At 44.4% G+C, this 27,192-nt stretch overlaps 3 protein-coding genes across 6 annotated transcripts; all 3 read left to right on the top strand.

Moving 5' to 3' along the window:
* Positions 1–4,821, top strand: LOC103231975 (G antigen 10-like). Of its 2 annotated transcripts, XM_073013702.1 has the most exons (4): positions 1–98; positions 1,130–1,218; positions 1,698–1,821; positions 4,605–4,821. In XM_073013702.1, the coding sequence occupies exons 2-4, from the start codon at positions 1,138–1,140 to the stop codon at positions 4,727–4,729; spliced, it is 330 nt and encodes a 109-aa protein (XP_072869803.1). In that variant the 5' UTR covers positions 1–98; positions 1,130–1,137; the 3' UTR covers positions 4,730–4,821. The 2 variants fall into 2 exon arrangements, with proteins under 2 accessions (XP_072869803.1, XP_072869802.1); XM_073013701.1 differs by lacking the exon at positions 4,605–4,821 and having other exon boundaries at positions 1,698–2,052.
* A 4,203-nt stretch (positions 4,822–9,024) lies between these two features.
* Positions 9,025–13,846, top strand: LOC140710879 (G antigen 10-like). Of its 2 annotated transcripts, XM_073013704.1 has the most exons (4): positions 9,025–9,122; positions 10,154–10,242; positions 10,723–10,846; positions 13,630–13,846. In XM_073013704.1, the coding sequence occupies exons 2-4, from the start codon at positions 10,162–10,164 to the stop codon at positions 13,752–13,754; spliced, it is 330 nt and encodes a 109-aa protein (XP_072869805.1). In that variant the 5' UTR covers positions 9,025–9,122; positions 10,154–10,161; the 3' UTR covers positions 13,755–13,846. The 2 variants fall into 2 exon arrangements, with proteins under 2 accessions (XP_072869805.1, XP_072869804.1); XM_073013703.1 differs by lacking the exon at positions 13,630–13,846 and having other exon boundaries at positions 10,723–11,077.
* A 4,203-nt stretch (positions 13,847–18,049) lies between these two features.
* Positions 18,050–22,871, top strand: LOC140710881 (G antigen 10-like). Of its 2 annotated transcripts, XM_073013708.1 has the most exons (4): positions 18,050–18,147; positions 19,179–19,267; positions 19,748–19,871; positions 22,655–22,871. In XM_073013708.1, the coding sequence occupies exons 2-4, from the start codon at positions 19,187–19,189 to the stop codon at positions 22,777–22,779; spliced, it is 330 nt and encodes a 109-aa protein (XP_072869809.1). In that variant the 5' UTR covers positions 18,050–18,147; positions 19,179–19,186; the 3' UTR covers positions 22,780–22,871. The 2 variants fall into 2 exon arrangements, with proteins under 2 accessions (XP_072869809.1, XP_072869810.1); XM_073013709.1 differs by lacking the exon at positions 18,050–18,147 and having other exon boundaries at positions 19,099–19,267.
* Positions 22,872–27,192: the final 4,321 nt, after the last annotated feature.

The following is a 27,192-nucleotide window of genomic DNA, read 5'->3' as shown; positions in this document are numbered from 1 at the left end:
CTGCCCGTTAGCCCACGTGAAGAACGCCAGGGAGCTGTGAGGCTGTGCGGTCTCGTTCTTGCCATCCGGACTCTTTTTCCCCTACTGAGATTCGTCTGGTAGGTCTGCAGGCCAGTTATCCCGGGGGCTGAAGTGTGAGTGAGGGTGAAGAGGGCCTCGGTGGGTCCGGTGGATCCCGCTTCCTCGTCTGTGGCCTCTGAGGGAGAAGGACCTCGAGGTCGTCCTCCTTCTCTTCTCAGGCTGCTATGCCACCATCGACTTTGTGGTCGTCAGGGGGCCTGGACAGGGAGGAAGGTGGGCCGGGAGGGAAGGCAGTCAGGGGCTCAGGTGAAGATGGGGTGAGTGCCGTTTGGGGGATGGAAGTCCCGAGGTGCCGAGATCCTCCAACGACACAGGGCAGATCCTGAATAGGGTGCCCGGTGGGGGCAAGGCGGGCGGTAAAGAAGGAACCTGGCACCTGGGAAGGCTACGGCCTGGTGAGCGCCCCCCAGCGGTGTGGAGTGTGGAGCGCCTGAGTGAGAAGCACTGCAAGGTCTCACATACGCCATGGAAGGTCTGGGAAAAGTGGGAAGGAGTGGGCGAGGCAGTGTGGTGCAACCAAACTTGATGTGAGAGGGGGTGAATGGCTCTAGGAAGCGGGAGTTGCCCAAAGCAGCGATCACGGGAATTGCGATTCACTAATGTTTTCGTGGGGAGTCCGCTTGTGAAACTAAACCTCATCAGAAATGACCTCTATCTGCGGGGCACAGTGGCGCTCGCCTATAGTCCGAGTTACTCGGGACACAGAGGCGGGAGGATCCCTTGAGCAGGAGGTCGAGGCTGCAGTGAGCTGTGATGGCGCCGCTGCACTCCAGCCTGAGCAGCACAGCGAGACCGCGGTCCAAAAGAAATTTAGAAAAAAATGTCCTCTGCCTCTTGCCACACGCCTTAAGATGACTGCTCTGCCAGCTTGGCCAGCATAAATGGCTTTGTAGGCACTTAGAAAATGTACACACGTATGCTTAACTCTGGGACTTATTTTGACAGTATTTTCAAAATTAAAACGACAAGTTAACATTGATCCATGGAAGTGATCGAATATGGCAGCCCTCTGGAGCGCATGTTCCCAATCACGGTTGTCTGTTTTCAGTGTGAAATATGAGTTGGCGAGGAAGATCGACCTATCGGCGTAGGCCAAGACGCTATGTAGAGCCTCCTGAAGTGATTGGGCCTATGCTGGTGAGCGCTTAAACGTTAATTCGATGTTTTCTATTAGCAGAAATTAATTTTTGTGATAGTGTTGTTGCATTAGTATGGAAATGCTGAGAAACGTCTTTCCTGCTGATAAAACATGATTATGGCGTCTGATGAAGGAAACGTTGATTGTGGAGGATTTTTTGTTTTTCCTCTCGTGTTCTTCAGCTTTTGCCCATGACTTCTTTCTCATGCTTTGTTTGTTAATGACGGATCGTACACATGTATTCCAACACAGAGTATAATAGCTTCCAAAGTCCTTGTGCGTCACTTTTCTCACAGTAACCTCCCTGTGGGTAGAGTAACCTTCTTGGCCATAGAGAATAGAGTTGGAGAAATGTCTTTAGGCTTAGTTATGATCAGAAACAGCTATGTATTCTGTGTATATATGTAAAATTTTGTATCAATAGCAAAACTTGTTTTTTTTTTTTTTCTTTATTTGCACACCCACACATATTCCCCAGCCCGAGCAGTTCAGTGATGAAGAAGTGGAACCACCAAAACCTGAAGAAGGGGAACCAGCAACTCAAAGTCAGGATCCTGCACCTGCTCAGGAGGGAGAGGATGAGGGAGCATCTGCAGGGCAAGGTGATGGAAAGGGAAGAAGAATGCCCGCTGGTGTGTGTGTCTGTGTGTGTGCGTGTGCGTGTGTGCATGTGTGTGTGTGTTATGCATTGTCACATAGCAGGAACAGGAGGAAAGAAATCAATGGAAAGAATGCCTGAAATTGACTGGAAAAGCCAGGAGGCTATGTAGTTTGCAGCTTAGCTTAGGCAAATCCCTCACTATGATAAAATTTCTCGACTTTATGAATGAGAGAATAGAGGTGCCGGGATTGTGTTTTATCCGAGAACCCTTGACTGGTGAATACACAATTTGTACTTTGTTCCAAGGTTTGTGTCTTCCTATCATCTGTGTTGCTATAAAGAAGGAAAGATTTTGCTGAAAATGCTTAAAACTCAAATGCTTTACTGTAAGGTAGCTTAGTACTGGCCCAAGAAGAGACCCAGTTGAGAGGAGCAGGAGCAGCTCCAAAAACTGAGTCACTGAATGTTGGCCACCGTTTCCTTTGATTGATATTTTTATATGGTACGTTTGATAAAAGCTGGATAAACGAGGATACTGCCATACAGGTAGCTGGTTTAGTGATTTTCTAAGTGGCTTTTAGGAGGTGATTAAATCCTTTTATGGTTGGAAAAGCAGAAAAGGAGTTATCCTGGGGTTAACATGAGGTGGAAATAATTTCTCCAAGATAAAATGTTTTGAAAGGAAACATTTATGTAACTGAGGTCATGGATTATTCCAGGGATTCATTGTTAAAAGTTTCTAGAATATGACTGATAACAATGCCCATTACTTGCTGTCCACCCACTCCCTTATTCTAAGTGCGGGATAGTATATCTTGTGTGATTCACAAACAATGTTATATTTGGTGCTTTGTTCTTCACGGGGTTCATTTATGGAATATTACATTTGGGACCTTCGGACCTAAATATAACTTTGTTTGAACAAAGTTAAGTTTCTGTTTACCCCAGTAGGTAATGGGTGTTGTGACTGTAAGATTTTCTGTAGTCCTCAAATCCATTCAGCTAATCAGTCCTTCAGAAATTGACATTGTAATTGTAACTGAAATCCTATCCATGTTGTAGACTTCCGATTTCTTAGGTGATGCACAGTGCTCTTGGTACTCTACAGCTGAATATAAGCATTATGCATGTCCTGTGGTTTATCCTCAGATTGTCATTTAGGAGAGAGGTCTCAAGCTGGGCTGAACGCTGTGCACTCATAGTCCCAGCTACTTGGGAGGCTGAGGTGAGAGGATCGCTTGAGCCCTGGCGTTCAAGCCCAGCCTGGGAAACACAGCAAGACCTCATTGCTAATAAACAAACAAACAAAGAAGTAAATAAATCAAGGTTTCATGGTATAGGAAAACAGAGATTCGAAGTTTGTGCCTAGTGGCTGGTAATGTTGCAGACATAACTCCTTAGTGAACCGTACCACTTAAAAAAAGACGGTAAGTTTGAGGATATGTGTATTTTTTACCACAATCAAAAGAAAACCTCCTCTCTTCCTAAACTTCAGTGTAGTTGTCATATATTCTTTAAAATTTTTACTCTGTCTATATTCAAGATATAATATTTATAGAAAATTTGCAAGAATAGTACAACGAACTCATATACTTTTCACCTAGATTCGCCAATTATTAATAGCTTTCTCTCCGTACGTTTCATGTCTCTTCCCTCCCTCTTTTACCCGGCTGCCCACACACTCACAAACACCCACACGCGGATATATGTTTACTGTTATTAATGCTGACTTGTTTAGATAAAGTTTCAGGTATCATGGTCCTTTCCCCTATGTACTTGAGGGTGTGTATATCGTCAGCACAAAGAGAAAGTCATTTCTTGGATCATCACTGCAGAAAGATCAAAATCAGGAAATTTAACAATGAGAAAATGCAGTCATTTAATACGCAGTGCATACTCAAATTTTGCCAGCTCCCTAGACAACTTCTTTCTTCCTTTCGTTATTCTTTGTTGAGACGGAGTCTCCCTCCGTTGCCCAGGCTGGAGTGCAGTAGTGCGATCTTGGCTCACTGCAACCTACACCTCCCAGGTTCTAGGGATTCTCACGCCTCAGCCTGCCGTGTAGCTGGGACTACGGGCGCCTGCCACTGCGGTCTTGAACTTCTGACCTCACCTGATCTGCCCACCTTGGCATCCCAAAGTGTTTGGATTGCAGGCGTGAGACCCCACGCCCGGCCCAGATAGTGTTATTGATAGGATTTCTTTTTCTGATCCAGAGTCCGGTTCAGGATCACGTCTTGCATGTGCTTTTCAGGTGTTTTTAGTTTCCTTTAATCTGGAATGTTTCCTTAATTTTTCTTTGTCATTCATGATATGGACATTTTTGAAGAGGATAGACCAGTTGGTTTGCAGAATGTTCTGCAGTTTGGGCTTTTTCATGTATTTTTTAAAGACCTTTTTTCAACTCGCGTTGATTGGTGGCTACTCAGGCCGTAGGAGAGTCTAAGTGCTAGGAGTGTAAGTGCTGTGAGAGACAGGATTTCAGCCTTGAGTCATTTGATGAGGTAAGGACAATCAGAAGTAGAATAACAGAGAAGAGCAAAGGAGGCCACAAAGTTGTCTGAGGGCAGTCTTCGGAAAGGAAGAGGGTAATATTTGGAACACCTTGTTTTCCTGTTTTCTGCTAACAGACTGCTGAAATAATGTTCGTGGGATTCTTATCAACACATCTATCATTATAGTAGCTAAAGCTTTGATATAATAACACAGAGAGCATGAGTATTATTTTCTTATTGATATTTTATGTTTTACTGCTTAAATTGATATGTATTTTTTATTTTCAAGGGCCAGAGCCTGAAGCTGAGAGCCAGGAAGAGGTTCGCCCGACGACTGATTATGAGCGTGAAGATGGTCCTGATGTCCAGGAGATGAGCCTGCCAAATCCAGAGGAGGTGAAAAGGCCTGAATAAGGTAGGCAATCCATTAGACATGCAAATCGTAGGGTGTCTGTTTCCACAGTATCATATTATAATAATAATAGTTATTTTTTGAGACAGAGTCTCGCTCTGTCGACCAAGCTGGAGTGCAGTGGTACCACCTCGGTCACTGGAACTTCGGCCTCCCGGGTTCAAGTCATTCTCCTGCGTGTGCCTCCCGAGTAGCCAGGCTTACAGACGTGCTCCACCGTTCCCAGCTAATTTTCATATGTTTAGTAGAGATGGGGGTTTCGTTCCTTTGCACAGGTTGGTCCCGAACTCCTGGCCTTGGGTTATCCACGTGCCTCGCCCTTTGAAATTTCCGGGATTACGGGCGAGAGCCACGGAGCCCGACCCAGCATTATATTTTTAATAGCAGAGAGGTAACAGTACTGCCTCTGTAATACTAGAGTTCTTATATAGAAAGGTTATTTGAAACGTAGTTCAGGCCCCAGCACCCGACTGATAGGCTGTCAGATATAGAAACAAACTGAGTCAAAGCCATGTTGAATGAAGATTTGAGTCTAAATCCTTGAACCAATAGCTCATAGTTTTCAGATGCTTTTGTAAAGATCTGCTTTTAACAAATACATAACACATTTGTAACACCCATCACTTGGTGTGAAAAATGCCGAAGCACTGATGCGGGTTCTAGTACCAGCTCTCACAGCCTTGGCGAGATGCTGAGTGAGTCCTTTCACTTCTAAACCTGTCTTTAGTTCTTATGAAAATAGTGAGTTGAAGTCAGAGATTTGAAAACCATTTTCCCTTCTGGTTCTTTCATACTCTGATCCCGTTGCATCGAATGCATGGGATACAGAGATCATCTGCTTCGCATGATGTGTTGATTCCAAATCATGAAACCCTGGCCTGAGTCATCTGAAAATCTCTAAATTGAGATTTCATTGCTCCTAAGAAAGTGAGCGGTCACTCTGCTTCATCCTAGTTTTTCCGTGTGGAGAGCTGAATACCTATCGTAGTATCTTGTCAAATTGTGAATTCTCCCTCCTCTTTGTTTGTTTGTTTGAGACAGAGTCTCAGTCTGTCACCCAGGCTGGAGTACAGTGGTGTGATTTCAGCTCACTGCCACCTCTGGCTCCCTGGGTAAAGCAGTCCTCCCACCTCAGCCTCCTGAGTGGCTGAAAGTCCATGCACAAGCCACCGTGCCTTAAGTTGTTTTTTTTTTTTTTTTTTTTTGTTAAAGTAAAAAAAAAATTTTTTTTTGTCGAGATGAGGTCTCACTATGTTGCCCAGGCTGGGTTTGTCTGGCTTTTAATGAACAATTGCTTTTAAAATCTTTCCTCACGGAAACCTTGAGTGATGAAATTATCAACTGGTGAGAGACCGGTTAGTTCCTATCATCTGTGGCATGTAGGTCAGTGATGCTCAGCATGGGTGTGAGTAAGATGCCTGTGCTATGCACGCTGCCTGCCGCACTGTCAGTCTTCATGAGCCAGCATTTCTAATAAGACTGTCGACACATATGTGATATAATCATCTCTCACCATATCAAATGTTACATGGAAGTTTCAGCTTTAGAGACATGGATTGATCAGATTTAAAGTTGAAAGACCATGACTTTAGTACTTCCTGACTAATCAACTGAAGTATGTTTTACACATGTGTTTTCCAAATTGCTGACTGTGAATTGTAAGTGCTTTTGAATTGAAAGGAAGCACTGGATGTTTAGGGAAGAAATTACCTTTAAATTCTGCAGGTCTGTCCTCAAAGTGTATAGAGAGGTTTAATTGGATGTAAGACACAGGATCACCCTTTGGGTTTTGTTTCTATTCCATTTAATAAAATCCAAACTGTAGTGTGTTTTGTATGCCTTTAGGGTCATTTAAATAATCTGTTGCTAAGTCATGTTCCCAATTGTTACGTTTCTGTTACAGGTGAAAAGCAATGACAGTGTTAAAAGAAGACACGCTGAAATGATGCAGGCTGCTCCTATGTTGGAAATTTGTTCATTACAATTCTCCCAATAAAGCTTTACAGCCCTCTGCAAAGAAGTCTTGCGCATCTTTTGTGAACTTTATTTCTAGCTTTTTGATGCTGTGAGACATGTATCATTCTTTGAAATGTTATATTCTAAGTGTTTGAGCTGGTATGTAGAGACATCATTCTTTTATCTTTCTTTCATTTTTCTCTTTGGCGACAGAGTCTCGCTGTGTCACCCAGGCTGGAGTGCAGTGGCGCGATCTCTGCTCACTGCATCCCCCACCTCCGGGATTCAAGCAATTCTCTGCCTCAGCCACCTGAGTAGCTGGGATTACAGGCGCCCTCCATCACGCCCCGCTAAGTTTTGTATTTTTGGTAGAGATAGGGTTTCACCATCTTGGCCAGGGTGCTCTTGAAATCCTGACCTCGTGATTCACCCACATCGACCTCCCAAAGTGCTGGGATTACAGGCGTGAGCCACCATGCCCGGCGGAGACATAATTCTTATATATTGGTTTTCTATCCAGCAGCCTTGTGAAATATGCTTATGAATTCTAAAAGTTTTATTTCTAGATCATTTTCAGTCTTCAACATACAGAAACATATCATCCTTCAATAAGAGCAATTTTGTTTCTGCCATTTATTTTTCTTTGTCGTTTTGTATTGTTTGTAGAGACGGGGTTTTGCCATGTTTCCCGTGCTGTTCTTGGACTCCTGAGTGCAAGTGATGCACCCGCCTTGCCTCCCACAGTGCTGGGATTACAGGCGTGGGCCTCTGCGCCAGTCCTGTTGCTGCCATTGTAAAGAGTTTTATTTCCTTTTCTGATTTTATGGCACTGTGCAGACCCACCTGTTACCATGGTGATAGTGGACATCCTTGTCTTATCCCTGATGAGAAACGGAAAACTTCCACAATTTCACCGTCATATTTACTGTCCTTTTTTTGTAGATGGACTTCTTCAGAGTAAGTCATTCCATTCTGTTCTAAATATGCTGAGCGTATTCATTTGAATCTATGTTGAGTTTCATCAAACAGTGCATCTATTTTGATTACCACAGCATTCTTTCCCATTCATCTGTTAATATGGTGAATTCGATTGATAAGATTGTAGGTTTTTAAGTTCAATTTTTAAAACTTGAGACAGGGTCTCACTCTGTCATCCAGGCTGGGGTGCAGTGGTGTTATCACAGCTCACTGCAGCCTTGACCTCCTGGGCTGAAGCGATCCTGCCACATCAGCCTCCTGAGTGGCTGTGAGTCTAGGTACATGCCACCATGCCCAGGTAATTTTTTGATGGCTTTTTCTTTGTTTTTTGTAGTGATGACATTTTCTGATGTTGCTCAGGCTGGTCTCGATGGAAGTCCTGAGCTCAGGTGTTCTGGCCAGCACAGCCTCCCAAAATACTAGGATTACAGGCGTGAGACTTGGCCTGATCAGGTTTTTCTTCTATAGGGGTCTTATCTATACAAAGACTAAACTTATCTGTACCTTTGTGCAGGGGGACAAAGACTTGCATGATGAAATTTATCATTCTGTTGATTTAAAGACAACTATCCTTGACTTACCCGTGTGTAAGTCCATGAAAGCATAATTATGTTGAAAGCATATATTGCTATGGGTGTTGGGAACCCTGCAGTTTCCGCTGCTGTGGGAGCATGTCCTTGGAGGTACCTTTCGTCTGTTTTCTCAACTCCAAACATCTTAGGACCATGGGTTGTGACTGGTAGGACTGTGTATCCTGCTATTTTCAAGACGGAGTTGATTTTCACATGGTGCCACTCTGGCTGTCCCGTTTCCCTAATACCGTCACTTCTCCTTCTGTGATTCTGATGCTACAAATGATAGCTATCGTTTTAGTATTTCTTTACAGGTCCTAGAGATTGTATTCATTTTTTTTTTCAGTCTCTTTCTGTGACTTGTTCACATTGAACAATTTCTTTTTGGTGTAGACTGCTATTGCTGTTTTTGCATGTGGTCTACCTGTCTTCCCAGGTGGGTCACCGTGGCTCTTGTCCCCATGGTGGGGCCACGGCAAGAGAGGACCCTGGGTATGTGTGTGTGTGTGTGTGTGTGTGTGTGTGTGTGTGTGTGTATGTGTGTGTATGTGTGTGTGTCGGGGGTCAGTTCAGTTGAAAATCGAGTGAGTTTTGAGGGGAGCACTACTTGAGGTATTTGAGTCCCAGAAACATAGGGAACAGCAAAGGGCAGTTGGATTCTATTATCCTCACTGGATGGGAACCGGGGGTTTGGGGCATTGGGCTGGGAACGGCAGCCCGCCCAGGCCCACAGCCGCGCATGCTCCCTGGGCCCCCGTCTCAGTGCGCATGTTCACTGGGCGTCTTCCGCCCTGCCCGTTAGCCCACGTGAAGAACGCCAGGGAGCTGTGAGGCTGTGCGGTCTCGTTCTTGCCATCCGGACTCTTTTTCCCCTACTGAGATTCGTCTGGTAGGTCTGCAGGCCAGTTATCCCGGGGGCTGAAGTGTGAGTGAGGGTGAAGAGGGCCTCGGTGGGTCCGGTGGATCCCGCTTCCTCGTCTGTGGCCTCTGAGGGAGAAGGACCTCGAGGTCGTCCTCCTTCTCTTCTCAGGCTGCTATGCCACCATCGACTTTGTGGTCGTCAGGGGGCCTGGACAGGGAGGAAGGTGGGCCGGGAGGGAAGGCAGTCAGGGGCTCAGGTGAAGATGGGGTGAGTGCCGTTTGGGGGATGGAAGTCCCGAGGTGCCGAGATCCTCCAACGACACAGGGCAGATCCTGAATAGGGTGCCCGGTGGGGGCAAGGCGGGCGGTAAAGAAGGAACCTGGCACCTGGGAAGGCTACGGCCTGGTGAGCGCCCCCCAGCGGTGTGGAGTGTGGAGCGCCTGAGTGAGAAGCACTGCAAGGTCTCACATACGCCATGGAAGGTCTGGGAAAAGTGGGAAGGAGTGGGCGAGGCAGTGTGGTGCAACCAAACTTGATGTGAGAGGGGGTGAATGGCTCTAGGAAGCGGGAGTTGCCCAAAGCAGCGATCACGGGAATTGCGATTCACTAATGTTTTCGTGGGGAGTCCGCTTGTGAAACTAAACCTCATCAGAAATGACCTCTATCTGCGGGGCACAGTGGCGCTCGCCTATAGTCCGAGTTACTCGGGACACAGAGGCGGGAGGATCCCTTGAGCAGGAGGTCGAGGCTGCAGTGAGCTGTGATGGCGCCGCTGCACTCCAGCCTGAGCAGCACAGCGAGACCGCGGTCCAAAAGAAATTTAGAAAAAAATGTCCTCTGCCTCTTGCCACACGCCTTAAGATGACTGCTCTGCCAGCTTGGCCAGCATAAATGGCTTTGTAGGCACTTAGAAAATGTACACACGTATGCTTAACTCTGGGACTTATTTTGACAGTATTTTCAAAATTAAAACGACAAGTTAACATTGATCCATGGAAGTGATCGAATATGGCAGCCCTCTGGAGCGCATGTTCCCAATCACGGTTGTCTGTTTTCAGTGTGAAATATGAGTTGGCGAGGAAGATCGACCTATCGGCGTAGGCCAAGACGCTATGTAGAGCCTCCTGAAGTGATTGGGCCTATGCTGGTGAGCGCTTAAACGTTAATTCGATGTTTTCTATTAGCAGAAATTAATTTTTGTGATAGTGTTGTTGCATTAGTATGGAAATGCTGAGAAACGTCTTTCCTGCTGATAAAACATGATTATGGCGTCTGATGAAGGAAACGTTGATTGTGGAGGATTTTTTGTTTTTCCTCTCGTGTTCTTCAGCTTTTGCCCATGACTTCTTTCTCATGCTTTGTTTGTTAATGACGGATCGTACACATGTATTCCAACACAGAGTATAATAGCTTCCAAAGTCCTTGTGCGTCACTTTTCTCACAGTAACCTCCCTGTGGGTAGAGTAACCTTCTTGGCCATAGAGAATAGAGTTGGAGAAATGTCTTTAGGCTTAGTTATGATCAGAAACAGCTATGTATTCTGTGTATATATGTAAAATTTTGTATCAATAGCAAAACTTGTTTTTTTTTTTTTTTCTTTATTTGCACACCCACACATATTCCCCAGCCCGAGCAGTTCAGTGATGAAGAAGTGGAACCACCAAAACCTGAAGAAGGGGAACCAGCAACTCAAAGTCAGGATCCTGCACCTGCTCAGGAGGGAGAGGATGAGGGAGCATCTGCAGGGCAAGGTGATGGAAAGGGAAGAAGAATGCCCGCTGGTGTGTGTGTCTGTGTGTGTGCGTGTGCGTGTGTGCATGTGTGTGTGTGTTATGCATTGTCACATAGCGGGAACAGGAGGAAAGAAATCAATGGAAAGAATGCCTGAAATTGACTGGAAAAGCCAGGAGGCTATGTAGTTTGCAGCTTAGCTTAGGCAAATCCCTCACTATGATAAAATTTCTCGACTTTATGAATGAGAGAATAGAGGTGCCGGGATTGTGTTTTATCCGAGAACCCTTGACTGGTGAATACACAATTTGTACTTTGTTCCAAGGTTTGTGTCTTCCTATCATCTGTGTTGCTATAAAGAAGGAAAGATTTTGCTGAAAATGCTTAAAACTCAAATGCTTTACTGTAAGGTAGCTTAGTACTGGCCCAAGAAGAGACCCAGTTGAGAGGAGCAGGAGCAGCTCCAAAAACTGAGTCACTGAATGTTGGCCACCGTTTCCTTTGATTGATATTTTTATATGGTACGTTTGATAAAAGCTGGATAAACGAGGATACTGCCATACAGGTAGCTGGTTTAGTGATTTTCTAAGTGGCTTTTAGGAGGTGATTAAATCCTTTTATGGTTGGAAAAGCAGAAAAGGAGTTATCCTGGGGTTAACATGAGGTGGAAATAATTTCTCCAAGATAAAATGTTTTGAAAGGAAACATTTATGTAACTGAGGTCATGGATTATTCCAGGGATTCATTGTTAAAAGTTTCTAGAATATGACTGATAACAATGCCCATTACTTGCTGTCCACCCACTCCCTTATTCTAAGTGCGGGATAGTATATCTTGTGTGATTCACAAACAATGTTATATTTGGTGCTTTGTTCTTCACGGGGTTCATTTATGGAATATTACATTTGGGACCTTCGGACCTAAATATAACTTTGTTTGAACAAAGTTAAGTTTCTGTTTACCCCAGTAGGTAATGGGTGTTGTGACTGTAAGATTTTCTGTAGTCCTCAAATCCATTCAGCTAATCAGTCCTTCAGAAATTGACATTGTAATTGTAACTGAAATCCTATCCATGTTGTAGACTTCCGATTTCTTAGGTGATGCACAGTGCTCTTGGTACTCTACAGCTGAATATAAGCATTATGCATGTCCTGTGGTTTATCCTCAGATTGTCATTTAGGAGAGAGGTCTCAAGCTGGGCTGAACGCTGTGCACTCATAGTCCCAGCTACTTGGGAGGCTGAGGTGAGAGGATCGCTTGAGCCCTGGCGTTCAAGCCCAGCCTGGGAAACACAGCAAGACCTCATTGCTAATAAACAAACAAACAAAGAAGTAAATAAATCAAGGTTTCATGGTATAGGAAAACAGAGATTCGAAGTTTGTGCCTAGTGGCTGGTAATGTTGCAGACATAACTCCTTAGTGAACCGTACCACTTAAAAAAAGACGGTAAGTTTGAGGATATGTGTATTTTTTACCACAATCAAAAGAAAACCTCCTCTCTTCCTAAACTTCAGTGTAGTTGTCATATATTCTTTAAAATTTTTACTCTGTCTATATTCAAGATATAATATTTATAGAAAATTTGCAAGAATAGTACAACGAACTCATATACTTTTCACCTAGATTCGCCAATTATTAATAGCTTTCTCTCCGTACGTTTCATGTCTCTTCCCTCCCTCTTTTACCCGGCTGCCCACACACTCACAAACACCCACACGCGGATATATGTTTACTGTTATTAATGCTGACTTGTTTAGATAAAGTTTCAGGTATCATGGTCCTTTCCCCTATGTACTTGAGGGTGTGTATATCGTCAGCACAAAGAGAAAGTCATTTCTTGGATCATCACTGCAGAAAGATCAAAATCAGGAAATTTAACAATGAGAAAATGCAGTCATTTAATACGCAGTGCATACTCAAATTTTGCCAGCTCCCTAGACAACTTCTTTCTTCCTTTCGTTATTCTTTGTTGAGACGGAGTCTCCCTCCGTTGCCCAGGCTGGAGTGCAGTAGTGCGATCTTGGCTCACTGCAACCTACACCTCCCAGGTTCTAGGGATTCTCACGCCTCAGCCTGCCGTGTAGCTGGGACTACGGGCGCCTGCCACTGCGGTCTTGAACTTCTGACCTCACCTGATCTGCCCACCTTGGCATCCCAAAGTGTTTGGATTGCAGGCGTGAGACCCCACGCCCGGCCCAGATAGTGTTATTGATAGGATTTCTTTTTCTGATCCAGAGTCCGGTTCAGGATCACGTCTTGCATGTGCTTTTCAGGTGTTTTTAGTTTCCTTTAATCTGGAATGTTTCCTTAATTTTTCTTTGTCATTCATGATATGGACATTTTTGAAGAGGATAGACCAGTTGGTTTGCAGAATGTTCTGCAGTTTGGGCTTTTTCATGTATTTTTTAAAGACCTTTTTTCAACTCGCGTTGATTGGTGGCTACTCAGGCCGTAGGAGAGTCTAAGTGCTAGGAGTGTAAGTGCTGTGAGAGACAGGATTTCAGCCTTGAGTCATTTGATGAGGTAAGGACAATCAGAAGTAGAATAACAGAGAAGAGCAAAGGAGGCCACAAAGTTGTCTGAGGGCAGTCTTCGGAAAGGAAGAGGGTAATATTTGGAACACCTTGTTTTCCTGTTTTCTGCTAACAGACTGCTGAAATAATGTTCGTGGGATTCTTATCAACACATCTATCATTATAGTAGCTAAAGCTTTGATATAATAACACAGAGAGCATGAGTATTATTTTCTTATTGATATTTTATGTTTTACTGCTTAAATTGATATGTATTTTTTATTTTCAAGGGCCAGAGCCTGAAGCTGAGAGCCAGGAAGAGGTTCGCCCGACGACTGATTATGAGCGTGAAGATGGTCCTGATGTCCAGGAGATGAGCCTGCCAAATCCAGAGGAGGTGAAAAGGCCTGAATAAGGTAGGCAATCCATTAGACATGCAAATCGTAGGGTGTCTGTTTCCACAGTATCATATTATAATAATAATAGTTATTTTTTGAGACAGAGTCTCGCTCTGTCGACCAAGCTGGAGTGCAGTGGTACCACCTCGGTCACTGGAACTTCGGCCTCCCGGGTTCAAGTCATTCTCCTGCGTGTGCCTCCCGAGTAGCCAGGCTTACAGACGTGCTCCACCGTTCCCAGCTAATTTTCATATGTTTAGTAGAGATGGGGGTTTCGTTCCTTTGCACAGGTTGGTCCCGAACTCCTGGCCTTGGGTTATCCACGTGCCTCGCCCTTTGAAATTTCCGGGATTACGGGCGAGAGCCACGGAGCCCGACCCAGCATTATATTTTTAATAGCAGAGAGGTAACAGTACTGCCTCTGTAATACTAGAGTTCTTATATAGAAAGGTTATTTGAAACGTAGTTCAGGCCCCAGCACCCGACTGATAGGCTGTCAGATATAGAAACAAACTGAGTCAAAGCCATGTTGAATGAAGATTTGAGTCTAAATCCTTGAACCAATAGCTCATAGTTTTCAGATGCTTTTGTAAAGATCTGCTTTTAACAAATACATAACACATTTGTAACACCCATCACTTGGTGTGAAAAATGCCGAAGCACTGATGCGGGTTCTAGTACCAGCTCTCACAGCCTTGGCGAGATGCTGAGTGAGTCCTTTCACTTCTAAACCTGTCTTTAGTTCTTATGAAAATAGTGAGTTGAAGTCAGAGATTTGAAAACCATTTTCCCTTCTGGTTCTTTCATACTCTGATCCCGTTGCATCGAATGCATGGGATACAGAGATCATCTGCTTCGCATGATGTGTTGATTCCAAATCATGAAACCCTGGCCTGAGTCATCTGAAAATCTCTAAATTGAGATTTCATTGCTCCTAAGAAAGTGAGCGGTCACTCTGCTTCATCCTAGTTTTTCCGTGTGGAGAGCTGAATACCTATCGTAGTATCTTGTCAAATTGTGAATTCTCCCTCCTCTTTGTTTGTTTGTTTGAGACAGAGTCTCAGTCTGTCACCCAGGCTGGAGTACAGTGGTGTGATTTCAGCTCACTGCCACCTCTGGCTCCCTGGGTAAAGCAGTCCTCCCACCTCAGCCTCCTGAGTGGCTGAAAGTCCATGCACAAGCCACCGTGCCTTAAGTTGTTTTTTTTTTTTTTTTTTTTTGTTAAAGTAAAAAAAAAATTTTTTTTTGTCGAGATGAGGTCTCACTATGTTGCCCAGGCTGGGTTTGTCTGGCTTTTAATGAACAATTGCTTTTAAAATCTTTCCTCACGGAAACCTTGAGTGATGAAATTATCAACTGGTGAGAGACCGGTTAGTTCCTATCATCTGTGGCATGTAGGTCAGTGATGCTCAGCATGGGTGTGAGTAAGATGCCTGTGCTATGCACGCTGCCTGCCGCACTGTCAGTCTTCATGAGCCAGCATTTCTAATAAGACTGTCGACACATATGTGATATAATCATCTCTCACCATATCAAATGTTACATGGAAGTTTCAGCTTTAGAGACATGGATTGATCAGATTTAAAGTTGAAAGACCATGACTTTAGTACTTCCTGACTAATCAACTGAAGTATGTTTTACACATGTGTTTTCCAAATTGCTGACTGTGAATTGTAAGTGCTTTTGAATTGAAAGGAAGCACTGGATGTTTAGGGAAGAAATTACCTTTAAATTCTGCAGGTCTGTCCTCAAAGTGTATAGAGAGGTTTAATTGGATGTAAGACACAGGATCACCCTTTGGGTTTTGTTTCTATTCCATTTAATAAAATCCAAACTGTAGTGTGTTTTGTATGCCTTTAGGGTCATTTAAATAATCTGTTGCTAAGTCATGTTCCCAATTGTTACGTTTCTGTTACAGGTGAAAAGCAATGACAGTGTTAAAAGAAGACACGCTGAAATGATGCAGGCTGCTCCTATGTTGGAAATTTGTTCATTACAATTCTCCCAATAAAGCTTTACAGCCCTCTGCAAAGAAGTCTTGCGCATCTTTTGTGAACTTTATTTCTAGCTTTTTGATGCTGTGAGACATGTATCATTCTTTGAAATGTTATATTCTAAGTGTTTGAGCTGGTATGTAGAGACATCATTCTTTTATCTTTCTTTCATTTTTCTCTTTGGCGACAGAGTCTCGCTGTGTCACCCAGGCTGGAGTGCAGTGGCGCGATCTCTGCTCACTGCATCCCCCACCTCCGGGATTCAAGCAATTCTCTGCCTCAGCCACCTGAGTAGCTGGGATTACAGGCGCCCTCCATCACGCCCCGCTAAGTTTTGTATTTTTGGTAGAGATAGGGTTTCACCATCTTGGCCAGGGTGCTCTTGAAATCCTGACCTCGTGATTCACCCACATCGACCTCCCAAAGTGCTGGGATTACAGGCGTGAGCCACCATGCCCGGCGGAGACATAATTCTTATATATTGGTTTTCTATCCAGCAGCCTTGTGAAATATGCTTATGAATTCTAAAAGTTTTATTTCTAGATCATTTTCAGTCTTCAACATACAGAAACATATCATCCTTCAATAAGAGCAATTTTGTTTCTGCCATTTATTTTTCTTTGTCGTTTTGTATTGTTTGTAGAGACGGGGTTTTGCCATGTTTCCCGTGCTGTTCTTGGACTCCTGAGTGCAAGTGATGCACCCGCCTTGCCTCCCACAGTGCTGGGATTACAGGCGTGGGCCTCTGCGCCAGTCCTGTTGCTGCCATTGTAAAGAGTTTTATTTCCTTTTCTGATTTTATGGCACTGTGCAGACCCACCTGTTACCATGGTGATAGTGGACATCCTTGTCTTATCCCTGATGAGAAACGGAAAACTTCCACAATTTCACCGTCATATTTACTGTCCTTTTTTTGTAGATGGACTTCTTCAGAGTAAGTCATTCCATTCTGTTCTAAATATGCTGAGCGTATTCATTTGAATCTATGTTGAGTTTCATCAAACAGTGCATCTATTTTGATTACCACAGCATTCTTTCCCATTCATCTGTTAATATGGTGAATTCGATTGATAAGATTGTAGGTTTTTAAGTTCAATTTTTAAAACTTGAGACAGGGTCTCACTCTGTCATCCAGGCTGGGGTGCAGTGGTGTTATCACAGCTCACTGCAGCCTTGACCTCCTGGGCTGAAGCGATCCTGCCACATCAGCCTCCTGAGTGGCTGTGAGTCTAGGTACATGCCACCATGCCCAGGTAATTTTTTGATGGCTTTTTCTTTGTTTTTTGTAGTGATGACATTTTCTGATGTTGCTCAGGCTGGTCTCGATGGAAGTCCTGAGCTCAGGTGTTCTGGCCAGCACAGCCTCCCAAAATACTAGGATTACAGGCGTGAGACTTGGCCTGATCAGGTTTTTCTTCTATAGGGGTCTTATCTATACAAAGACTAAACTTATCTGTACCTTTGTGCAGGGGGACAAAGACTTGCATGATGAAATTTATCATTCTGTTGATTTAAAGACAACTATCCTTGACTTACCCGTGTGTAAGTCCATGAAAGCATAATTATGTTGAAAGCATATATTGCTATGGGTGTTGGGAACCCTGCAGTTTCCGCTGCTGTGGGAGCATGTCCTTGGAGGTACCTTTCGTCTGTTTTCTCAACTCCAAACATCTTAGGACCATGGGTTGTGACTGGTAGGACTGTGTATCCTGCTATTTTCAAGACGGAGTTGATTTTCACATGGTGCCACTCTGGCTGTCCCGTTTCCCTAATACCGTCACTTCTCCTTCTGTGATTCTGATGCTACAAATGATAGCTATCGTTTTAGTATTTCTTTACAGGTCCTAGAGATTGTATTCATTTTTTTTTTCAGTCTCTTTCTGTGACTTGTTCACATTGAACAATTTCTTTTTGGTGTAGACTGCTATTGCTGTTTTTGCATGTGGTCTACCTGTCTTCCCAGGTGGGTCACCGTGGCTCTTGTCCCCATGGTGGGGCCACGGCAAGAGAGGACCCTGGGTATGTGTGTGTGTGTGTGTGTGTGTGTGTGTGTGTGTGTGTGTATGTGTGTGTATGTGTGTGTGTCGGGGGTCAGTTCAGTTGAAAATCGAGTGAGTTTTGAGGGGAGCACTACTTGAGGTATTTGAGTCCCAGAAACATAGGGAACAGCAAAGGGCAGTTGGATTCTATTATCCTCACTGGATGGGAACCGGGGGTTTGGGGCATTGGGCTGGGAACGGCAGCCCGCCCAGGCCCACAGCCGCGCATGCTCCCTGGGCCCCCGTCTCAGTGCGCATGTTCACTGGGCGTCTTCCGCCCTGCCCGTTAGCCCACGTGAAGAACGCCAGGGAGCTGTGAGGCTGTGCGGTCTCGTTCTTGCCATCCGGACTCTTTTTCCCCTACTGAGATTCGTCTGGTAGGTCTGCAGGCCAGTTATCCCGGGGGCTGAAGTGTGAGTGAGGGTGAAGAGGGCCTCGGTGGGTCCGGTGGATCCCGCTTCCTCGTCTGTGGCCTCTGAGGGAGAAGGACCTCGAGGTCGTCCTCCTTCTCTTCTCAGGCTGCTATGCCACCATCGACTTTGTGGTCGTCAGGGGGCCTGGACAGGGAGGAAGGTGGGCCGGGAGGGAAGGCAGTCAGGGGCTCAGGTGAAGATGGGGTGAGTGCCGTTTGGGGGATGGAAGTCCCGAGGTGCCGAGATCCTCCAACGACACAGGGCAGATCCTGAATAGGGTGCCCGGTGGGGGCAAGGCGGGCGGTAAAGAAGGAACCTGGCACCTGGGAAGGCTACGGCCTGGTGAGCGCCCCCCAGCGGTGTGGAGTGTGGAGCGCCTGAGTGAGAAGCACTGCAAGGTCTCACATACGCCATGGAAGGTCTGGGAAAAGTGGGAAGGAGTGGGCGAGGCAGTGTGGTGCAACCAAACTTGATGTGAGAGGGGGTGAATGGCTCTAGGAAGCGGGAGTTGCCCAAAGCAGCGATCACGGGAATTGCGATTCACTAATGTTTTCGTGGGGAGTCCGCTTGTGAAACTAAACCTCATCAGAAATGACCTCTATCTGCGGGGCACAGTGGCGCTCGCCTATAGTCCGAGTTACTCGGGACACAGAGGCGGGAGGATCCCTTGAGCAGGAGGTCGAGGCTGCAGTGAGCTGTGATGGCGCCGCTGCACTCCAGCCTGAGCAGCACAGCGAGACCGCGGTCCAAAAGAAATTTAGAAAAAAATGTCCTCTGCCTCTTGCCACACGCCTTAAGATGACTGCTCTGCCAGCTTGGCCAGCATAAATGGCTTTGTAGGCACTTAGAAAATGTACACACGTATGCTTAACTCTGGGACTTATTTTGACAGTATTTTCAAAATTAAAACGACAAGTTAACATTGATCCATGGAAGTGATCGAATATGGCAGCCCTCTGGAGCGCATGTTCCCAATCACGGTTGTCTGTTTTCAGTGTGAAATATGAGTTGGCGAGGAAGATCGACCTATCGGCGTAGGCCAAGACGCTATGTAGAGCCTCCTGAAGTGATTGGGCCTATGCTGGTGAGCGCTTAAACGTTAATTCGATGTTTTCTATTAGCAGAAATTAATTTTTGTGATAGTGTTGTTGCATTAGTATGGAAATGCTGAGAAACGTCTTTCCTGCTGATAAAACATGATTATGGCGTCTGATGAAGGAAACGTTGATTGTGGAGGATTTTTTGTTTTTCCTCTCGTGTTCTTCAGCTTTTGCCCATGACTTCTTTCTCATGCTTTGTTTGTTAATGACGGATCGTACACATGTATTCCAACACAGAGTATAATAGCTTCCAAAGTCCTTGTGCGTCACTTTTCTCACAGTAACCTCCCTGTGGGTAGAGTAACCTTCTTGGCCATAGAGAATAGAGTTGGAGAAATGTCTTTAGGCTTAGTTATGATCAGAAACAGCTATGTATTCTGTGTATATATGTAAAATTTTGTATCAATAGCAAAACTTGTTTTTTTTTTTTTTTCTTTATTTGCACACCCACACATATTCCCCAGCCCGAGCAGTTCAGTGATGAAGAAGTGGAACCACCAAAACCTGAAGAAGGGGAACCAGCAACTCAAAGTCAGGATCCTGCACCTGCTCAGGAGGGAGAGGATGAGGGAGCATCTGCAGGGCAAGGTGATGGAAAGGGAAGAAGAATGCCCGCTGGTGTGTGTGTCTGTGTGTGTGCGTGTGCGTGTGTGCATGTGTGTGTGTGTTATGCATTGTCACATAGCGGGAACAGGAGGAAAGAAATCAATGGAAAGAATGCCTGAAATTGACTGGAAAAGCCAGGAGGCTATGTAGTTTGCAGCTTAGCTTAGGCAAATCCCTCACTATGATAAAATTTCTCGACTTTATGAATGAGAGAATAGAGGTGCCGGGATTGTGTTTTATCCGAGAACCCTTGACTGGTGAATACACAATTTGTACTTTGTTCCAAGGTTTGTGTCTTCCTATCATCTGTGTTGCTATAAAGAAGGAAAGATTTTGCTGAAAATGCTTAAAACTCAAATGCTTTACTGTAAGGTAGCTTAGTACTGGCCCAAGAAGAGACCCAGTTGAGAGGAGCAGGAGCAGCTCCAAAAACTGAGTCACTGAATGTTGGCCACCGTTTCCTTTGATTGATATTTTTATATGGTACGTTTGATAAAAGCTGGATAAACGAGGATACTGCCATACAGGTAGCTGGTTTAGTGATTTTCTAAGTGGCTTTTAGGAGGTGATTAAATCCTTTTATGGTTGGAAAAGCAGAAAAGGAGTTATCCTGGGGTTAACATGAGGTGGAAATAATTTCTCCAAGATAAAATGTTTTGAAAGGAAACATTTATGTAACTGAGGTCATGGATTATTCCAGGGATTCATTGTTAAAAGTTTCTAGAATATGACTGATAACAATGCCCATTACTTGCTGTCCACCCACTCCCTTATTCTAAGTGCGGGATAGTATATCTTGTGTGATTCACAAACAATGTTATATTTGGTGCTTTGTTCTTCACGGGGTTCATTTATGGAATATTACATTTGGGACCTTCGGACCTAAATATAACTTTGTTTGAACAAAGTTAAGTTTCTGTTTACCCCAGTAGGTAATGGGTGTTGTGACTGTAAGATTTTCTGTAGTCCTCAAATCCATTCAGCTAATCAGTCCTTCAGAAATTGACATTGTAATTGTAACTGAAATCCTATCCATGTTGTAGACTTCCGATTTCTTAGGTGATGCACAGTGCTCTTGGTACTCTACAGCTGAATATAAGCATTATGCATGTCCTGTGGTTTATCCTCAGATTGTCATTTAGGAGAGAGGTCTCAAGCTGGGCTGAACGCTGTGCACTCATAGTCCCAGCTACTTGGGAGGCTGAGGTGAGAGGATCGCTTGAGCCCTGGCGTTCAAGCCCAGCCTGGGAAACACAGCAAGACCTCATTGCTAATAAACAAACAAACAAAGAAGTAAATAAATCAAGGTTTCATGGTATAGGAAAACAGAGATTCGAAGTTTGTGCCTAGTGGCTGGTAATGTTGCAGACATAACTCCTTAGTGAACCGTACCACTTAAAAAAAGACGGTAAGTTTGAGGATATGTGTATTTTTTACCACAATCAAAAGAAAACCTCCTCTCTTCCTAAACTTCAGTGTAGTTGTCATATATTCTTTAAAATTTTTACTCTGTCTATATTCAAGATATAATATTTATAGAAAATTTGCAAGAATAGTACAACGAACTCATATACTTTTCACCTAGATTCGCCAATTATTAATAGCTTTCTCTCCGTACGTTTCATGTCTCTTCCCTCCCTCTTTTACCCGGCTGCCCACACACTCACAAACACCCACACGCGGATATATGTTTACTGTTATTAATGCTGACTTGTTTAGATAAAGTTTCAGGTATCATGGTCCTTTCCCCTATGTACTTGAGGGTGTGTATATCGTCAGCACAAAGAGAAAGTCATTTCTTGGATCATCACTGCAGAAAGATCAAAATCAGGAAATTTAACAATGAGAAAATGCAGTCATTTAATACGCAGTGCATACTCAAATTTTGCCAGCTCCCTAGACAACTTCTTTCTTCCTTTCGTTATTCTTTGTTGAGACGGAGTCTCCCTCCGTTGCCCAGGCTGGAGTGCAGTAGTGCGATCTTGGCTCACTGCAACCTACACCTCCCAGGTTCTAGGGATTCTCACGCCTCAGCCTGCCGTGTAGCTGGGACTACGGGCGCCTGCCACTGCGGTCTTGAACTTCTGACCTCACCTGATCTGCCCACCTTGGCATCCCAAAGTGTTTGGATTGCAGGCGTGAGACCCCACGCCCGGCCCAGATAGTGTTATTGATAGGATTTCTTTTTCTGATCCAGAGTCCGGTTCAGGATCACGTCTTGCATGTGCTTTTCAGGTGTTTTTAGTTTCCTTTAATCTGGAATGTTTCCTTAATTTTTCTTTGTCATTCATGATATGGACATTTTTGAAGAGGATAGACCAGTTGGTTTGCAGAATGTTCTGCAGTTTGGGCTTTTTCATGTATTTTTTAAAGACCTTTTTTCAACTCGCGTTGATTGGTGGCTACTCAGGCCGTAGGAGAGTCTAAGTGCTAGGAGTGTAAGTGCTGTGAGAGACAGGATTTCAGCCTTGAGTCATTTGATGAGGTAAGGACAATCAGAAGTAGAATAACAGAGAAGAGCAAAGGAGGCCACAAAGTTGTCTGAGGGCAGTCTTCGGAAAGGAAGAGGGTAATATTTGGAACACCTTGTTTTCCTGTTTTCTGCTAACAGACTGCTGAAATAATGTTCGTGGGATTCTTATCAACACATCTATCATTATAGTAGCTAAAGCTTTGATATAATAACACAGAGAGCATGAGTATTATTTTCTTATTGATATTTTATGTTTTACTGCTTAAATTGATATGTATTTTTTATTTTCAAGGGCCAGAGCCTGAAGCTGAGAGCCAGGAAGAGGTTCGCCCGACGACTGATTATGAGCGTGAAGATGGTCCTGATGTCCAGGAGATGAGCCTGCCAAATCCAGAGGAGGTGAAAAGGCCTGAATAAGGTAGGCAATCCATTAGACATGCAAATCGTAGGGTGTCTGTTTCCACAGTATCATATTATAATAATAATAGTTATTTTTTGAGACAGAGTCTCGCTCTGTCGACCAAGCTGGAGTGCAGTGGTACCACCTCGGTCACTGGAACTTCGGCCTCCCGGGTTCAAGTCATTCTCCTGCGTGTGCCTCCCGAGTAGCCAGGCTTACAGACGTGCTCCACCGTTCCCAGCTAATTTTCATATGTTTAGTAGAGATGGGGGTTTCGTTCCTTTGCACAGGTTGGTCCCGAACTCCTGGCCTTGGGTTATCCACGTGCCTCGCCCTTTGAAATTTCCGGGATTACGGGCGAGAGCCACGGAGCCCGACCCAGCATTATATTTTTAATAGCAGAGAGGTAACAGTACTGCCTCTGTAATACTAGAGTTCTTATATAGAAAGGTTATTTGAAACGTAGTTCAGGCCCCAGCACCCGACTGATAGGCTGTCAGATATAGAAACAAACTGAGTCAAAGCCATGTTGAATGAAGATTTGAGTCTAAATCCTTGAACCAATAGCTCATAGTTTTCAGATGCTTTTGTAAAGATCTGCTTTTAACAAATACATAACACATTTGTAACACCCATCACTTGGTGTGAAAAATGCCGAAGCACTGATGCGGGTTCTAGTACCAGCTCTCACAGCCTTGGCGAGATGCTGAGTGAGTCCTTTCACTTCTAAACCTGTCTTTAGTTCTTATGAAAATAGTGAGTTGAAGTCAGAGATTTGAAAACCATTTTCCCTTCTGGTTCTTTCATACTCTGATCCCGTTGCATCGAATGCATGGGATACAGAGATCATCTGCTTCGCATGATGTGTTGATTCCAAATCATGAAACCCTGGCCTGAGTCATCTGAAAATCTCTAAATTGAGATTTCATTGCTCCTAAGAAAGTGAGCGGTCACTCTGCTTCATCCTAGTTTTTCCGTGTGGAGAGCTGAATACCTATCGTAGTATCTTGTCAAATTGTGAATTCTCCCTCCTCTTTGTTTGTTTGTTTGAGACAGAGTCTCAGTCTGTCACCCAGGCTGGAGTACAGTGGTGTGATTTCAGCTCACTGCCACCTCTGGCTCCCTGGGTAAAGCAGTCCTCCCACCTCAGCCTCCTGAGTGGCTGAAAGTCCATGCACAAGCCACCGTGCCTTAAGTTGTTTTTTTTTTTTTTTTTTTGTTAAAGTAAAAAAAAAAATTTTTTTTGTCGAGATGAGGTCTCACTATGTTGCCCAGGCTGGGTTTGTCTGGCTTTTAATGAACAATTGCTTTTAAAATCTTTCCTCACGGAAACCTTGAGTGATGAAATTATCAACTGGTGAGAGACCGGTTAGTTCCTATCATCTGTGGCATGTAGGTCAGTGATGCTCAGCATGGGTGTGAGTAAGATGCCTGTGCTATGCACGCTGCCTGCCGCACTGTCAGTCTTCATGAGCCAGCATTTCTAATAAGACTGTCGACACATATGTGTTATAATCATCTCTCACCATATCAAATGTTACATGGAAGTTTCAGCTTTAGAGACATGGATTGATCAGATTTAAAGTTGAAAGACCATGACTTTAGTACTTCCTGACTAATCAACTGAAGTATGTTTTACACATGTGTTTTCCAAATTGCTGACTGTGAATTGTAAGTGCTTTTGAATTGAAAGGAAGCACTGGATGTTTAGGGAAGAAATTACCTTTAAATTCTGCAGGTCTGTCCTCAAAGTGTATAGAGAGGTTTAATTGGATGTAAGACACAGGATCACCCTTTGGGTTTTGTTTCTATTCCATTTAATAAAATCCAAACTGTAGTGTGTTTTGTATGCCTTTAGGGTCATTTAAATAATCTGTTGCTAAGTCATGTTCCCAATTGTTACGTTTCTGTTACAGGTGAAAAGCAATGACAGTGTTAAAAGAAGACACGCTGAAATGATGCAGGCTGCTCCTATGTTGGAAATTTGTTCATTACAATTCTCCCAATAAAGCTTTACAGCCCTCTGCAAAGAAGTCTTGCGCATCTTTTGTGAACTTTATTTCTAGCTTTTTGATGCTGTGAGACATGTATCATTCTTTGAAATGTTATATTCTAAGTGTTTGAGCTGGTATGTAGAGACATCATTCTTTTATCTTTCTTTCATTTTTCTCTTTGGCGACAGAGTCTCGCTGTGTCACCCAGGCTGGAGTGCAGTGGCGCGATCTCTGCTCACTGCATCCCCCACCTCCGGGATTCAAGCAATTCTCTGCCTCAGCCACCTGAGTAGCTGGGATTACAGGCGCCCTCCATCACGCCCCGCTAAGTTTTGTATTTTTGGTAGAGATAGGGTTTCACCATCTTGGCCAGGGTGCTCTTGAAATCCTGACCTCGTGATTCACCCACATCGACCTCCCAAAGTGCTGGGATTACAGGCGTGAGCCACCATGCCCGGCGGAGACATAATTCTTATATATTGGTTTTCTATCCAGCAGCCTTGTGAAATATGCTTATGAATTCTAAAAGTTTTATTTCTAGATCATTTTCAGTCTTCAACATACAGAAACATATCATCCTTCAATAAGAGCAATTTTGTTTCTGCCATTTATTTTTCTTTGTCGTTTTGTATTGTTTGTAGAGACGGGGTTTTGCCATGTTTCCCGTGCTGTTCTTGGACTCCTGAGTGCAAGTGATGCACCCGCCTTGCCTCCCACAGTGCTGGGATTACAGGCGTGGGCCTCTGCGCCAGTCCTGTTGCTGCCATTGTAAAGAGTTTTATTTCCTTTTCTGATTTTATGGCACTGTGCAGACCCACCTGTTACCATGGTGATAGTGGACATCCTTGTCTTATCCCTGATGAGAAACGGAAAACTTCCACAATTTCACCGTCATATTTACTGTCCTTTTTTTGTAGATGGACTTCTTCAGAGTAAGTCATTCCATTCTGTTCTAAATATGCTGAGCGTATTCATTTGAATCTATGTTGAGTTTCATCAAACAGTGCATCTATTTTGATTACCACAGCATTCTTTCCCATTCATCTGTTAATATGGTGAATTCGATTGATAAGATTGTAGGTTTTTAAGTTCAATTTTTAAAACTTGAGACAGGGTCTCACTCTGTCATCCAGGCTGGGGTGCAGTGGTGTTATCACAGCTCACTGCAGCCTTGACCTCCTGGGCTGAAGCGATCCTGCCACATCAGCCTCCTGAGTGGCTGTGAGTCTAGGTACATGCCACCATGCCCAGGTAATTTTTTGATGGCTTTTTCTTTGTTTTTTGTAGTGATGACATTTTCTGATGTTGCTCAGGCTGGTCTCGATGGAAGTCCTGAGCTCAGGTGTTCTGGCCAGCACAGCCTCCCAAAATACTAGGATTACAGGCGTGAGACTTGGCCTGATCAGGTTTTTCTTCTATAGGGGTCTTATCTATACAAAGACTAAACTTATCTGTACCTTTGTGCAGGGGGACAAAGACTTGCATGATGAAATTTATCATTCTGTTGATTTAAAGACAACTATCCTTGACTTACCCGTGTGTAAGTCCATGAAAGCATAATTATGTTGAAAGCATATATTGCTATGGGTGTTGGGAACCCTGCAGTTTCCGCTGCTGTGGGAGCATGTCCTTGGAGGTACCTTTCGTCTGTTTTCTCAACTCCAAACATCTTAGGACCATGGGTTGTGACTGGTAGGACTGTGTATCCTGCTATTTTCAAGACGGAGTTGATTTTCACATGGTGCCACTCTGGCTGTCCCGTTTCCCTAATACCGTCACTTCTCCTTCTGTGATTCTGATGCTACAAATGATAGCTATCGTTTTAGTATTTCTTTACAGGTCCTAGAGATTGTATTCATTTTTTTTTTCAGTCTCTTTCTGTGACTTGTTCACATTGAACAATTTCTTTTTGGTGTAGACTGCTATTGCTGTTTTTGCATGTGGTCTACCTGTCTTCCCAGGTGGGTCACCGTGGCTCTTGTCCCCATGGTGGGGCCACGGCAAGAGAGGACCCTGGGTGTGTGTGTGTGTGTGTGTGTGTGTGTGTGTATGTGTGTGTATGTGTGTGTGTCGGGGGTCAGTTCAGTTGAAAATCGAGTGAGTTTTGAGGGGAGCACTACTTGAGGTATTTGAGTCCCAGAAACATAGGGAACAGCAAAGGGCAGTTGGATTCTATTATCCTCACTGGATGGGAACCGGGGGTTTGGGGCATTGGGCTGGGAACGGCAGCCCGCCCAGGCCCACAGCCGCGCATGCTCCCTGGGCCCCCGTCTCAGTGCGCATGTTCACTGGGCGTCTTCCGCCCTGCCCGTTAGCCCACGTGAAGAACGCCAGGGAGCTGTGAGGCTGTGCGGTCTCGTTCTTGCCATCCGGACTCTTTTTCCCCTACTGAGATTCGTCTGGTAGGTCTGCAGGCCAGTTATCCCGGGGGCTGAA

This window comes from Chlorocebus sabaeus, chromosome X (assembly GCF_047675955.1).
Source record: "Chlorocebus sabaeus isolate Y175 chromosome X, mChlSab1.0.hap1, whole genome shotgun sequence".
Classification (NCBI taxonomy): Eukaryota; Metazoa; Chordata; class Mammalia; order Primates; family Cercopithecidae; genus Chlorocebus; species Chlorocebus sabaeus.
Note: the sequence above shows the minus strand (reverse complement) of the source record. Positions and strands in the feature narration are given on the sequence as shown.